The 15,912-nt window shown below is 34.5% G+C and overlaps 1 protein-coding gene across 1 annotated transcript in view; it reads left to right on the forward strand.

Moving 5' to 3' along the window:
- The window catches only part of LOC148270909 (sodium-dependent transporter bedraggled-like), a 55,657-nt gene that overhangs the window by 23,233 nt on the left and 16,512 nt on the right, over positions 1–15,912 (forward strand). Inside the window, exons 2-4 of the mRNA XM_088242066.1 lie at positions 5,313–5,952; positions 8,404–8,538; positions 10,661–10,880. Coding sequence (XP_088098192.1) covers positions 5,313–5,952; positions 8,404–8,538; positions 10,661–10,880 — 995 coding nt within the window. The remainder of the gene's footprint in view (positions 1–5,312; positions 5,953–8,403; positions 8,539–10,660; positions 10,881–15,912) is intronic.

A 15,912-nucleotide genomic window follows, 5' to 3' on the forward strand; every position in this document is an offset into this window, starting at 1 on the left:
TTGCACACCGCCTAATCTCTCTTTGTGCATTTGCCCTTGCATTTTTCGAACATTTTTTATTTCGATCAAAAGGAAATGCTTTAAAATTAATTACGGCATCGCTTTTCGCTTCGATCATTGGATTTAATTCTACTGCACAATCTGCGTACCAATCTTTATTTTGGTTATTTGCAGTACCAAAAGCAAAAGCTAGCTGCCTTATGAATTGACTCACTAAAATATTTAATATTTTTTACCTAAAAAACAAACTACCAAAACTACGGTAGGAAACGGTAGACTACCGGTATACTACCGAGCGATTTGGTAGACTACGGTATTTTTACAACTCTATGTATGAATAGTAGCTTATGTGTAAATATTTGAATTTTTCGTGTATTTTCTTGTATTAAAAAAAAAAAAACATTCGTGAATAAGTACATGTATATTCTGATCTTTCCGGCTGTTAATTCTATTGATTAATTCATTGTTTTTATAAATATAGATAATATTATATGAGTTAGTATAAAGTATAAATATAAATCTCTACCAACAAGCTACAGAAAGTGGCTTGGTGGGATTTTAGTTTTAGGAAAAACACGAAAATTTAAATGTTTAAACTGTAAAAATGTATAATTATTTTAATAAAACTAAAAGCATAATATACAATGTGATAAAAACAAATATAAATAAATATTCATTCTTAAATAAAACAAAGGTATACACAGTTAAATGTCGGACTTATTGCCACTAGAAATTTCTTACAGTGTGACCAAAAAAACAAACAAAAAATACAATAATGAAAATAAGTTTTAAAAATTTAGAAATAGTAAAGTTAATAAATAAAAAGTTAAGAAAATACAAACAGTATTTTTTTATATAAGTTTGACAGCGCGTTCCGTATGTATACGCGTTGACAGTTATTACACTACATAAGAAGCGAAAGAGACTGCCAACTTTGTAAAACGTTGTCCCTGTCGCACCAGTCCGGTGTAGAATATTTAATGCTATACTGAGAGAGAGCGCTTTACCGAACGATTTAGGTTGCATGTGTAATGTGTATTCTTATAGCATATGTATTTCAACCCAAGCTTTAAACGACGAGTTGTGACAGAAGAAAATGAGTCCGATTTACTTAGAAGAGTAAATAGAAGTCGAATTTCATTCAATCATCATTCATTCAATATAGGGTTGAATCATAAAACAACATAGAGCGGATTTGATTTAAAATAATTATTTTATTTATCAATCGGCAGGTAGAAACAGTATCAATCATTTTTAGGCTATTAATATTATAAAACAAATGAAAACAATAAAATATTAAATTAAATTTATAATAAAAAAAAAATTTAAAAAAAAATATTTCGAATACAAACAGACATACAGGTTAAATGAATAAAAATAAAAACGATAAAAAATGTATACATAGTAGGGCTTACCATTTTGTATGCCTTGTTAATTATTGTTTCTATATGACTATTGTAATTTAATTTTGAGTCCAAAACAATTCTTAAGTTACCAATTTCGTTTGCTTCTTAAATAATATTTTCATTTATCATATAGTCATATTTAATTTCATTTTTATATCGAGTGAAAGATATTTTGTAACATTTTGAAACATTGATATGAAGTTTGTTTTCAATACAACATCATTCCCTTTCCGCACCTAATGGTGCATAGGGCACTGCATTGATACACCAATCGTAGCGTATCTTGATCATTTTTATTACACGAAGGTAAGACGATCAGTCGTTCGCTTCAGGAGCTAGTCCAGAGACTATGAAATATTATGTTGTGAAAAAACTCTTTTAAATAATTATTTCTTATCAACCATGTCGGGAATCGAACCCGAGACTTCTTGCATGGTAGGCAAACATATAATACATACGAGTATAAGTCTTGTTGTAACTTTGAACCTAACTTTAAGGTATTTTTTTTTATCGTCAGCATAACAAAGGTAATGGGCATTAATGCATAATTAAATATCGTTAATATAGGCAATAAATAAAAGTGGCCCAAGGTGTGATCCCTGTGGCAAACCAGACGGAATGGAGATGAAATCAAATTGTTATCGTTCAGCCATAATACTAATAAGTATACATGTTCTTATCCGGATTATTTTTATTGATATAAACATAAAATTACGCGTCAAGACGCAAGCGTTTGTTTTCGCTGCACACGACACACCACGTGACATGATGCTTAGAATTTATGTTGACGCGTCGCGACGTAGCCACCGATCCCGACGCCACCGCCGACGCCAACGTATTTATACGGCACGGACAGTAAAGCTAGGGTTTCCTAGGACAGCGGTGCCCGTATTTTAACGGCAGTAGTTTATTTGTTTATTTGTTTATTTGTTTAAATTTAATGTTGTGCACACAGTGCTATGTTAATATAAATCTAGACAATATTACAAACAAAAACTAAACCTAACACAGCACCAATTACGTACACAACACAATATATGAAATAACTATCTAACAATACAACAAGATGTAAGAAGAATTTGTGTAACTTTAAATTTTGAAGTAGGGCACACATAAGCAAATTCCCTTATGTGCTCCAATAATAACAATAATAATAATAATAATAATAATAATAACAATAATAATATTAGTGATACTAAACATTAAAGTCAATAAGACTCAGTTTCCGTTTGTAGCAGAGAGCTGAGTCGTTAAAGATGTCTAAATTGTACATCTTCTCAATTTTAGAAAAATTACAAACTGCTCTTCCTAAGAGCGAATTTTGAGCTGTTCTGGTGTTACATTTGTTGTAGCTCAGTAATACAGTATGTCGAGTGCGACGAATAGGAGTATTAATGTTTATTTCAGACAGCAAATCGGCACAATCAATCCGATTATTTAGCAAATTATAAATAAATAATTGATCCGCAATCATACGCCGTTTATGAAGACAAGGTAACTTTAAATTACTGACATTAGGGAATTTACATTGGATGTACTTATGAAATTTATTTTGTACTTTGTCTATTAAATTTATATAAATGTTGTATTGGGGATTCCAAATGCAGGAAGCGTATTCTAAGTGACTTCTGACTAATGAGGTGTATAGTACCAAGGTCGTGCTTGGATTTTTGAATGGTTTACAAACTCTCATTAGGAAGCCTAACATTTTATATGATTTAGATAGAATAGCCTCTATATGAGTATTAAAATTAAGTTTTGTGTCCAAAATTACTCCCAAATCCCTGCAGCTGTTTTTTTTTTGGATATTAATATTGTTAAAATTATAGGGAAAAGTTATTGTTTTTTTGTTTCTAGTAAATGTCATTTTATGGCATTTCGAAACGTTTAAAGCTAGGTCGTTCTCTTGGCAGTAAGTTGAAAACCGGTTTAAATCGTTTTGCATGGCATCACAATCAGAAATAGAATTAATAGAACAGTATATTTTCATATCATCGGCATATACACTAAATTTACAGTGAAGAAAGCATTTGGAAATATCATTGATATAATAAATAAACAGTAAAGGGCCCAGATGGGATCCTTGTGGCACTCCTGAAATTACCTCGACAGGGTTAGACTTAACACCATTTACAATAGTAATTTGGTTGCGGTTACTTATGTAAGATTTTATCCATCTTTTCAAGTCACCGTGTATTCCCAACGAAGAAAGTTTATTGATCAGGATGTTATGATTAACGCGGTCAAATGCTTTTGAATAATCAGTGTAAATTGTGTCGATTTGCTGTCTTTTATCCATATGTTTATGCAGGAAGTCAGTAAATACTGCAAGATTTGATGTTGTTGATCTACAACGAACAAAACCGTGCTGGTAAGGGACAATTAGTGAACTTGTAACTGAGTATAATTGGTCGTAGACGATCCTTTCTAGAACTTTGCTTAATATTGGCAATTTAGCTATCGGTCGATAGTTAGTGACGTCGTGTTTATCTCCACTCTTAAAGATTGGAGAAATAAAGGCTGTCTTCCACCTATCTGGGAAACAACTTTGTTTTATAGATTTTTTAAATATTGCACAAACGGGTGGAGTCAAATTATGAGCACAGTTACGTATGAAAATACCCGGCAGACAATCTATACCAGGTCCCTTTTTTGGGTCTATGCTTAGTAGATATTTAAGCGTGTTACTTTTGTTAATATTGATTGTAGAGATTTCAATAGATGCAGAATCAATAAAATTGTTACGAAAATGTGTTGCCGTTGGATTTGAAAATACCGATCCGAAATAGTCCGAGAAAAGATTCGCTACCCCAGTGTTATCTTGTGCTGTTATAGAATTATATGTCATGTGATCGGGAATTGTTGGGGTTTTTCTTTTTGATTTCACGTAGGACCAGAATTTTTTAATATCCATTTGGATACCGAGTTCAATTGAATCAATATATTTTTTATAATCTGACTTTGATATTTTTTTCTGCCTATTTCGTAACAGAGAAAATGATTGATAATCTAATGGGTTACGGGAAAGCTTCCATTTTCTATGAAACTTTAGCTTTTCTTTTGTGACGTTTTTTAAGGCGGGAGAATACCAATCAGGAAATTTTCCTGTTAATATTTCTTTTGTTGGGATATAATTTTCTATGACATCCTCAATGATTTGGTAAAAATTATCGACAGCTGCGTTAACATTTGGGGCATTTATAACTAGTGACCAATCAGAATCTTTAAGAGACTGATTGATAGCTTGATAGTCTGCTTTGTGGTAAAGTTTTACAATTTTTTTTATTGGTTTTGGTTTGATTAGGTTTGGAAACTCGATGTTTATAAGGATGGCGCTATGATAAGCGTCTTCGGGAACGAGAGGAAAATCCGATGTTTCAATTGAGACAGGAAAGTTACTAATGACGAGATCGAGTATGTTTCCGTGTGAGTTCTTGATATCATGAAACTGTTTGAGGTTAGAGAAGGATAGACAATCAGTCAACGCTCTTGCGCATAGATCATTACGCGCGAGTGGTTGACTGAAAGAGTCGTCGGTATGACATGGGCCATCAGTAATTATATTCCATTGGATATGAGGTACATTATAGTCACCGACTATTAGGAATAAATCGGTAAAGTAAACGGTGATGCGGTGGACAGCCGTCGCAACGGTGACTAGAGTGTGGTTTCCTAGTAAAACGGTGTTTTCAACACCATTTAACACCGTTTTCCTAGAAAACCACTCACTAGTCGACGTTACGACGGCTGTCCACCGCATCGCCGTTCACTACGGCCGTTAAGATACGGGCACCGCTGTCTTAGGAAACACTAGCTTAATGCTCTCTCTTCTCTTCAACAGAAACCCGCCGACGAGGCATTATTTTTTCATTGTAACATTACCATATCCGATTCTTTCTTATCCAGTTCCGGTTCTGAGGAGACGGCGAGCCCCGCGCGGGAGGAGGAGAGCGCGAGTAAGGGGGACGAGGAGGGCTGGCCGTGGCGAGGGGCGGAGGCCCTGGCCCTGCTCAGCTGCTGTCTCGGGCCTGCGGGCTTCTGTCGCTTCGGCCTCCTAGCGCTGCACTTCGGCAGCAACTTCGTGCTGCAGTGGCTGCTGCTGTCCCTGCTGCTGGGTGCGCCGTTGCTAGCCCTGGGGGCCGCGCTGGGCGCCGCGCTGCGCGCCGGCCCCCTGGGCGCGTGGCGCGTGGCCCCCGTGCTGCGCGGCGTGGGCGCGGCGCTGCTGCTGGCGCAGGCGCAGGCCGCCGCCGCCGCCGCGCTGCCTCTGGCCTGGCTGCTGGCCTACCTCCGCGACTCCTTCGTGCCGGCGCACGGCCGCTACCGCTGGGCGGACGGCGGTGGCGCGCCCAACGGCTCGGCGCCGGCGCCGCTGTCCGCGCTCGTGGGCCGTTACTGGTCCTCTGTGGTACTGCAGGCGGAGGAGGACCCCGCGGACCCCGCGGACCCCGGCCTGGGCGCGCTGCATTTCCAACCGACCTTTCACCTGGCGCTGGTGTGGGCGGGAGCCGCCCTCATGGTGGTCGGTGGCATTCGATCGTACGGGAAGGTTAGATTGTTATTTTGTTTCTTTATTCAAAATGAATTATCACTTAAAAAATTCAAAAAACTGTTTTTTTTCAGTGCCGAAATACGACTTTATTGGCAAAAAAAAATAAAGTACATACATGCAATAACAAAATAAGTCTTCGATATGTAAAAATTGCAAGAAAATATTCCAAGCAGCTTCACTAGATACAAAAATACCCGTTCCAAAGCTACGTAATATTCTATTGAATATTATTTATTATCTATGGGCCTTTTTTTTCACTATTGTGATAATGAAATACATTTTTTTTATAAACACGTATGATTGAAAAAAATTACGGCAAAAAAAAGGCAAAGGCAAAAAAAAACGACCTCGAGAGAAGATCTGATCTAGTCAGTAATCTAAATCGTAAATCTTAATGTAACATATGAAAAACAACTTTATGCAAAAGCTCTGCTACTGTACGCACACAACCATTATTATCTACCTTCCATAATTCATTACACAAATACAAGAGTTACTAGATACTCCACCCTGATGCTGCAAAAGAAAATTAAAATTAATACAACTTTCGGTCAAAGAGGATTGGCCTACTACTCGGTTAAAGTGTACAATCTACTTCCATTGTCCATAAGGACAATAAGTAGGGGAGAACCACCATGAAGAGAACATTTTTTATCTCCTTGATTTAAATTCTAAATCAATACACTGTATCAAAAACTAAGTATGAAGTTTTGTAGAGTATTCATTCCTTCTATAATTCCTAAAGTGAATTTTAAATTCTCTTGTTAGATTCTAGGTTATGGATAATTTCATAAAACTTGGGAAATGTTCACTTCAAGGGACAATGAAGAGAACACAGGTTCCCATGAAGAGAACAGCCACACACGTTCATCGGAATGCGGAATTATATTTGTCTATCTTTACTTCGTTCGACACGTTCTGGAAATAAATGACAATTAAATGAAAATGCAACTTTATATAAGGAAAAATTCATTATGAAAATTAATGAGAACATGTTACAAAATATGCATCTGGCTTAAAAAACATTTATGACAAAAAAATGTTAAATTTGCCCATTGACACTATTGACTGCAAATTTTATACTGGAGCCATTCTTCTCAACTCTTATAATAATCTTCATTGCAAATATGGTATACAGTGTTGCCAGTTTTATCAGGGACGCAATCTATTAGGGTTTGAAGGGTAAGGAAAGAATCTGATGAATCGTCGTGTACAGAAATTTGTCTATTTTATGACGTAGATTTTTAATATTTTTGCCGTTCTGCGCCGTATTATCATTTTTTACCATAAGTCCGATTGTCTGTTTTCCTTTATTTGGTTTTTTATATTTTTTTCAATATATTTCTTGATCAAATTATCTTTTTCTGGTGTATCCGCAATAGTCGACTTTCCTTTTTGTGGTCCTCCTTTTTTCGTATTTTTTCTTGGTGGTGCTTTTGGGTATGGTCTAATTATATGAGGAGAAATTATTCCGAGTTGTTTATGACTCTCAGAACTGTTCGATGGTTGAGGTTCAAATAATTGTTCAGTTTCAACACGAAAATTATCTGTCATGCTGGAAGTCTGCACTGATTCTCATTGATTCTTATCTGGAAGCCGAATTGTGATGTCACACTCCGAAGACGAGTTCTGGGTTAGGATATTCAAAATTCTCCCTGGCTTTTTGTGCCTGTTTTGATCGTTTAATAATTTTGTTGCTAACTTGTCTCCTTAGCAACACTGAAAATGCCTCTATTGCATCTTTGAATTCATCGTCCGTCTTACGCTTTATTTTCGGCATAGCTCAAGATCTAAAAAAATGTATGATTGGGTAAATCATTTGTGTTTGATAATTTAAAATAATATCATTAAATAAACAAAACACACATAAATCACCATGAAGAGAACACTAAACCTATGAAGAGAACGTTCTCTTCATAGGATTGCGGCGTGTTCTCTTCATGGAAATAGGCCTTATTTTCGAAAAACATTGAAATTATCGAGATGGATTTAATATTATTGAATATAACCTTACCACATAAAGACTATATAATCACGTTACACTACAGGTAAACCCTTTTTACTCCACGCTTACTATTAAAATTTCAGCAGATGGGGAAAATTTGCAGTTTATTTTTTTTACTTCGCGTGTAAAACTCTCTCGTCCACTGTCCGAAGCACACTGAATGGACATGTGGCTAACTTACGCGCGATGTCGTCACCGTGGGGTGTCGCTAGGTTTATTACAATCGTTGCAAATGCAACTGTTCTCTTCATGGGCCGTTCTCTCCATGGTGGTTCTCCCCTAAGTATTCACTATATAAAATTTCTATTAAGAAATGGATAGTGGAGGTGGGTTGCGCTTGCGCACGGATCTATGAGTGGATCAAGCCAAATAGGTGAAAAATTGTTTCCCGATTATGAAATTTTGTGAATAGTGGACAAAAAATAAATATTTGTACGATCCAGGTGGCGGGGGTGATGACCGTTCTCCCATTACTGGGGCTGGCCGCCGTAGTAACGCGTCTGCTGGCGCTGGACTCCGACATCCTGAGTGCCTCCCTGCCGCGGGTCTCTTGGCCCGACTTCTTCATAGACAGCAAGGTATTTTATTTATTTATTTAAATCTTAAAGTAGGGCACACATATCATACATATTGTTATGTGTGTTCTAATAATAACATTGCAAATATATTTAATTTATAAATTGTTTATCACATATGTCTTGACTATTATTTTTAATTTTGATATGTTTTTTTCTTCATAAATGTTTTTTTTCCATTTCGTAATACTTTTTAATTGCTTTAAATAAAATAGAATTTTGTGACTTTGCCTTTTTCCTAAATGGAAGTCTAATTTTGTTCTTTTCTCTAGTATTGTGATCGTGTTCATGCTGGTTCCGATCAATTTTTTTCCAAAATTCTCTTTTTTTATTAGAGTTTATAATTTTATGAACAAATATCATTGTATTGTAAAATATTCTTTGTTTATATGTTAATAATTTCATTTCATTTACCATCGACTTTACCCTCGTGTATCTGTTTTTTTTCAAAATGATTCTAAAGGCTTTATTTTGTAATACAGTTAGTTTATCTATGTTTCCTTTGTTTGATAAAAATAAAATGCTACTACAGTAGTTGACGTGTGGTTCAATAATTGCTTTGTAAATAGTTTTGCAAGAGTCCTTATCAATAAATCTTCTGATCCTTCCCAAAATTGATATTTTTTTCAATCTTATTTATTACCATCTTAGCGTTTTGGTGAAATGTAAGTTTTGAATCCAACATTACACCTAAATATTTAATTTCAGTGACTTCATTAAGTTTTTCATTTTCTATTACAATTGATGGTGTGATTTCTATTATTTTGTTTCCTATATTCATATATTTAGTTTTGTTAACATTTAATTTTAATTTATTAATTTTTAGCCACAGTGATACATTATTAAGATCATGATTTAGTCTGTCCATAATTGTTTTATAATTTTCTCCCGATATATATATTGGTATTGTAGCGACACTTACGTCGGCAAGGCCGGGGGCGGAAAATGCCCCCCTTGCTGTTCCTAACACTAGCGATAAACGAGAATATTGCTATTCGAATTTATTTATTAAAAATAAGAGAAGGTTGGCGTCCCTCGAGGTAATCCGAACCATTTCTGTTTTAAGTTATATTACTATATTAATATTATAAGACAGGCGCCGTGGTGCGGTCGGTTAGACGGCCAACTGTGAAACTGGCGTCGCGGGTTCGATTCCCGCCAGAAAAACAGTTGCAAGAAAAAAAATCCAAGAAAGATTTTTTCTCAATTTGTTCGAGTGTTGTGGTGTATTTTTCATTACCACCTTCCATATATCCTCTATCCCACCCGCTGACAAGCCTCTGAATAGAGGTTTAGCGGGTTATTCCTTTAAAAAAAAATCTACCATACATAGTAGATGAATTATTAAATATGGCGCTCTTTGCGGATGATGAGTCTTTAATATTTAAAGTAAATAGCAAAGCCAAAGATCTTTTCGAACTAAAGGACACTCTTTTAGAAGTACAGAAGGTTTAATGCGAAGAAAACTAAATGCATTGAATTTTCTTTATTTAATGTAAGAAATATTGGCTCAGTTCAGGAACTGACGCCATGACGTCGCGCCGTGCCATCAGGAAGATTAGACAAATAACAAGCTACCGCGAAGATAGTCAATTTCAGCTATTTTCGCAGTATTGCGAATTGTGATATTTTGGTATGGGGCCCAGCTGCTGATATTGAAACTGTTAATATTATTATATTATGTAACATGTATGCATAAAAACATAAATACATATCTCTCTTTCCCAAAGATAATAACAAACGCAATACTGAAAATAAGAACAAATTGATATCTATTTAGGCCAGTGGAGATCGAGTAAGGTTAGCGAATCATTTTTAGGGTACCGTAAAAATAGTCATTATCAGACAATGCCTTAAATATGACAGATCACTTGCACACAGCGCTATATTGGAATGCCATGTTGAAATCATTCCATAAAAGGCATAAACCTAACACAGCACCGATTACATACACAACACAATAATACTCGTATGTATGTTACAATTTTCTGCACAGGACGAGAATGTGCATACGAGCATGTAATACGACATTTTATTTGTGCTAATAAATGCGAAAATAAACCACTACTGTCGAATTGGAGTTATTATTATGGGCGATGCGTTATTGACACGATGTTTCATACAGAGCTGGTCAGCTGCATCCCAGGAGACGTTTCTTACGTGGGGAGTGGTGATGCCGACGGCGTGGGCTGTGTGCGGGGCGCAAGCGGGGCGCAGGGGTCGGCCCTCGCTGCTGCCCGCGTTGCTGGGGACTCCGCTATTCCTCGTGTTGGCCGCCCTCCTGGGAGGGGCCTGTCGCCGCGTGCTCTGGCAACACGGATATTTTTACACCGCTATAGGACCAGGTATTATTACTTCTTACATGGTTATATGCGCCAAAGAATGTTTAAGTTACCCGGGGGTATCTCAGAAATATATATTTTTAGTGCTAATTTCGATTAGCACCAAAAATCCTCGATGCAGTTTATTAGAAAAATAATACAATTACAAACAAAATCCTACATTACAAACAATGTAATTATTGCGAGGCTTCTGTCGGCGGTCTGTCAAACTAAGGACTAAAGTTGAGTTTTCGCGTTTTAATAGATATATTTATTAACAAATTATTAGATATATTTATTAACGAACATTTGGACAAACTCAAATATTGTAGATATATTTATGTTCTCGTAAAAAAAATGATATTGTTTATATGATATTTACGATTTTCTTTTCTTTTTTTAGTGTTTACTTAAATATGTTTTTACAATATCAGTTCATGTTTCTATCACAATTGTCTATCTCATTCAGATATTAATTTTCAAAATTTCCATTTTACAAATTATATAGCTTCTTTAAAATTTCAAAACCTTGATTCATTAGCACACAGAAAAGATATTTTCGATCAGATCCTGCTTTACAAAATTGTAATTAATAAATTTGATTCCCAAACCAATTCACCTACTTGCTTACCGCGTCCCCTCCAGACCAACTAGACTCTCTGATATTATCTATATTCGTAACACTAAAACTAATCATCGGAAATATTAATATAGGCTTGATTCAGAATAACAGAGAATATACGTTTTGTCTCTTTTCTTGCTCTTAATCATTAAATCAAATGCAATTTTTCACTCCTACTTTCCTTCAATCATCCTTCACCACTCCTCGTCAATTTCCTTCTTTTCCTTCCCACTATCTCCTCGTTTAGTCTATATTTCTTTTATTTTAATGTATAGTATATTTATTATTTATATAGTTTAAAATTTAAACCGTCGTGTCCTCGCTTTATTGCAGTATAATTTAGTGAATTCATATAATTGGATAGCAGGCCCCTACTATGTATACAATTTTTATAGTTTTTATTTATATTTATTTAACCTGTACACCTGTTTGTATTCGAAGTAAATAAATAAATTCGGTTGTCAGATTCAAACAAACTAAAAATAATAACTGAAAAAAAGCTATTATAACATTTCTTAACATTTCTCTAAAAAAATATCCTCTTCATACTTTAATTTTTTTTATTTTATAAAAACCTTTATTAACATAAATAAACATTACATTCAGTAAATGGAACACTTAAAAATGGAACACTTAAGGTTGAACTTGCCAAAAAAGAGTCTGGCTCTTGTGTTTGTACAATAAATAAAAAATTAAACAATTGTAAAAATTTAACACTAATAAAAAAATAAATAAACACAAAATTTATAAATTTATAAACACAGGCACATATTAAACACATATGTTTATTTTCAAAATACAGTTGATGTTAATTATGTCAAGAAGCTTTTCTTTAATTTATCCTTAAATTTTCCGTAATTTATTTCTTGACGTAGATTTTGTGGTAAATTATTGAAAAGCTTCCGTCCTATGTAAGTATAAATGATGTTTGGGCGTGGTAGTTTTAATTCTCTGTAGAGCGAGGCATCCTGTTCTTAACCTTCCCGTTATACGGTCCGATGGGAGGCTCTCCTTATGCACCTGGAGCATACAACACTTTCCGTAGATATCCTCCACTCTTAAAACATTAAATTCTTTGAACAGTTCAGTAGTTGAGAACAAGGATGGTTTATATAGTATTATTTTATTGATTTTTTTCTGTAGAACTATTTCTGTAAACTTATTTACAGTATACATATTTTCGTTGTCTGAGAGTAAAAATATTTATTAATTTATTTTATTTATAGTTGTGTACACAGTGGTTGTATTAGTATAATATTATACAAAAAAACAAAAACCCAACACAGCACCAATGAGGAAGTTTAGTGCTACGGGGAATTGGACATAAAATATGTTTACTTACAAGTATTTGAGTATATTTTGTTTTTTAGTTCTACACGACAAAATCAGAGCAATTGTATGGCGAAGCTTCTCGATAATGTATGAAAAAATGTATACTAATGGTTTTACTAAAAATAAATTACCTCCCAACGTCACAAGTTTATGTGACCACGTGTTTGCTATAGCCAACAAATTATAGCATTGTAATGTTGTTGTGGCAACTACGGGTGATCATGATTGCAACCGGCGATAGATTTCCGCTTTTTGAGGTGGTCAGGTTTTTCGAAGATTATTTTATTTATTTAAATATATAATACAGCACTATTGCCAATTGCAACGTACATTAATGATATAATTTGGGAACGATAAAAACATGATAAAAAAAGCACAATAGATTAAAGTCCATAAAAACAACAGTAAAAATAGACGAATAAGTCACTAATACACATTATGGTACATAGTTAGAGAGGAAGAGTCTGAAACTGGTAATCCCAGCATGGAAAAGATCCACCTCTCTCAGTAGGCTGTTCAACAGACCAATCATTCTCCCCACAGGCATCATCAACGGTAAATTTGTCCTGCATTCTGGAAGAACAAAAGGTCTGTGTTGCCTAGCTCTTAAATAGGTGCTCGGTACATAGAATTTTTTGCGCTCCGAGTGTTTATTTATTTTTACATAAACGGTATATATTGCCTTTAGCATATGTTGAACATAAATATGAAGAAAAAAAAACATTTATAAATACAAAACAAAAAAATACAAAATTGCATAACTATAACAATAGTAACAATTAGGTAAATACACATAAGCAACCAAAAATATTAACGAAATAAATACATAAATATGAAAAAACAAAAAAAGGAAAAACATTTTTAAATATAAAGAAAAGTTTAAGAATAATATTGCGAGAGAAAAAAAGAAATCAGACTCGTTTTATAACTATCAAGTCCAGAACCGAATATATCAGCCTTGTCCTCATACTGATTGCCATATCTATGGAGCCTAGGGATAGGCGAGTGCATGTGATAGTTGGTCTTAGAACTTGTAGAACAAAAAGGAGATCTGTGGCGGGTATGTCGACCAGGTACACGGAAACACACTAACTCCAGCAAATCAGGACAGTTGATGAATTGATCACTTTATAAAGTAATATTATGTCAGTTAGGATTCTTCTATCAGAAAGTCTTAAAAGATTTGCTGAAGATAACAATTGATTGATTATAAAGCAGCTGGAATGTGAAGTTTAAAATTAATATATTTTAGAAATTTCTTCTGGACACGCTCGAGTGAATTAGAATGCGATAATGCGATAATGAGGCGACCAGCGACCAGACTGGAGAAATATATTCTAAACGACTTCTAACCAGGGAGCAATAAAGAGACTTGATTGGTGTGATACTTTTAAATTTGTCTGTAACCCTACAAATAAATCCCAACATACTTAGCTCTTTATTTGAAATCTTGTCAATATGTTTGATAAATGTAAGTTTACCATCAAAAATTACGCCAAGATCCCTAATGAAATCACCTCTTTCAATAGGGTATTTTCATAAACTGGGGATATGATTTTTAATGTATTCAGTATTTAAAGAATATTTTTACGATTGGAACCATATTACTATCAAAATCTGAAACGAATGTTTTCATTTATAATTTCCTATTTAAAGTTTGATAGAAATAAAACGGCCCGTAACTGGCCAAAAGGGTTGATGACGTCACGCGTGACTTATATATCCTACGTTCACTCAAATCCTATACTGAGATACTCCGACGCGGGCGGTTTGTGGCTTTTTATTTGTTTTTTATAGTTAAATTTCGTCTTTTCCTTTGTTTTTTTTTTTGTTTTCATTTATAAACATCCATAGCATTATGACTGAAATTGGTTTTTTACAAGGAAATTCCGATAACTTGCCCAAAATAGATATAATCATGATGGGTATTTTTTTCTCATCCGATACAATTTTTTTAAGTTCCGAGTATAGAAATGTAAAGGCCGTAAGGTTAGCAAATATATAATGTTTGCTTCCAAAATGTATTCATTTAAATAGTTGTATTATTTGCATGTACTATAAATATATTATTTCGCGTACATTTAATGCAAAAGGGAAGTAACGTGACTTTGACACAACATAATCCATAAAATACCATTGCTTGTAGCATCTCTGTTGCTCGAGTGCGTGTTAATGCCTTTTTTTATTAAATGTGATTTACTTATTAATATATCAGCTAGGGTAAATTACGGAGACAATGCCATAGATTACATTCAAGTAAAACGGACGGGTGATATTTGAATGGTAAAAGGTCAAGTCACCCCAGCAGAACATAAAGTTAGAACCAAATCGTACTCGGTGACGTTGATTTGCGATGAAGTCTAGGAAATAATAGATTCCTGCAAGTGTGAAGACTGTCCAGCATCTCAAGGTCAGTTGCCATTTTGTAAATGCAATAAATTTCACAAATAAATAAGGTAGGTTTTCATACAGCAATTTTTTAGTAATTTAATTTTTTTTTCATATAGAAAACCAACAGTTCCACATATTAAACTAAGTAACATAAGTACAGAAATATAATACAAATATAAACACTAACGTTCAAAGAATAAACTATTTTGGTATTGTAGTACCTGTCAAGCTTTATAAGTGCTAATTTCAGTACCTACTGTTAGTAAATGTTTATAGTCTACAGTCTACATCATAAAATATAGTATTTTGTACTGAACAAGACCTACGGAAAAAAAATAGTGGTTTGTTTTTTTTAACATCTCGTTTCAAAACGTTCAAATGCGTTCAACCATTTTGTCTGCATTTTTTCATTATGTAGTTCCTAGTAGGAATGGCCAAAAAAGCTTTATTTTGCGTCTTCACCGTAGTGTTTGTGCACATCGGAACTAAGCAGTACTTGTATCTTATAACTAAAGACATTTTATGCGCGTTAATTAGTTAAAACAGTGTAAAACAACCGATTACAACAAAAACAACACGTAGGCTATACAAATTCGTATGAATTTGTTTAAACGGTCAGTCAAATTCGTAACGCGTGACGTCACAAGCCCATACGGCATCCGAATGTTCGTTTTGGCGCCAATTCAAAGTATACGTTTTTAAACCGCTCTG

The sequence above is a fragment of the Micrasema longulum genome, unplaced genomic scaffold, assembly GCF_059751315.1.
Source record: "Micrasema longulum isolate JH-2025_06_02 unplaced genomic scaffold, ASM5975131v1 h1tg003260l, whole genome shotgun sequence".
NCBI classification, from domain to species: Eukaryota; Metazoa; Arthropoda; class Insecta; order Trichoptera; family Brachycentridae; genus Micrasema; species Micrasema longulum.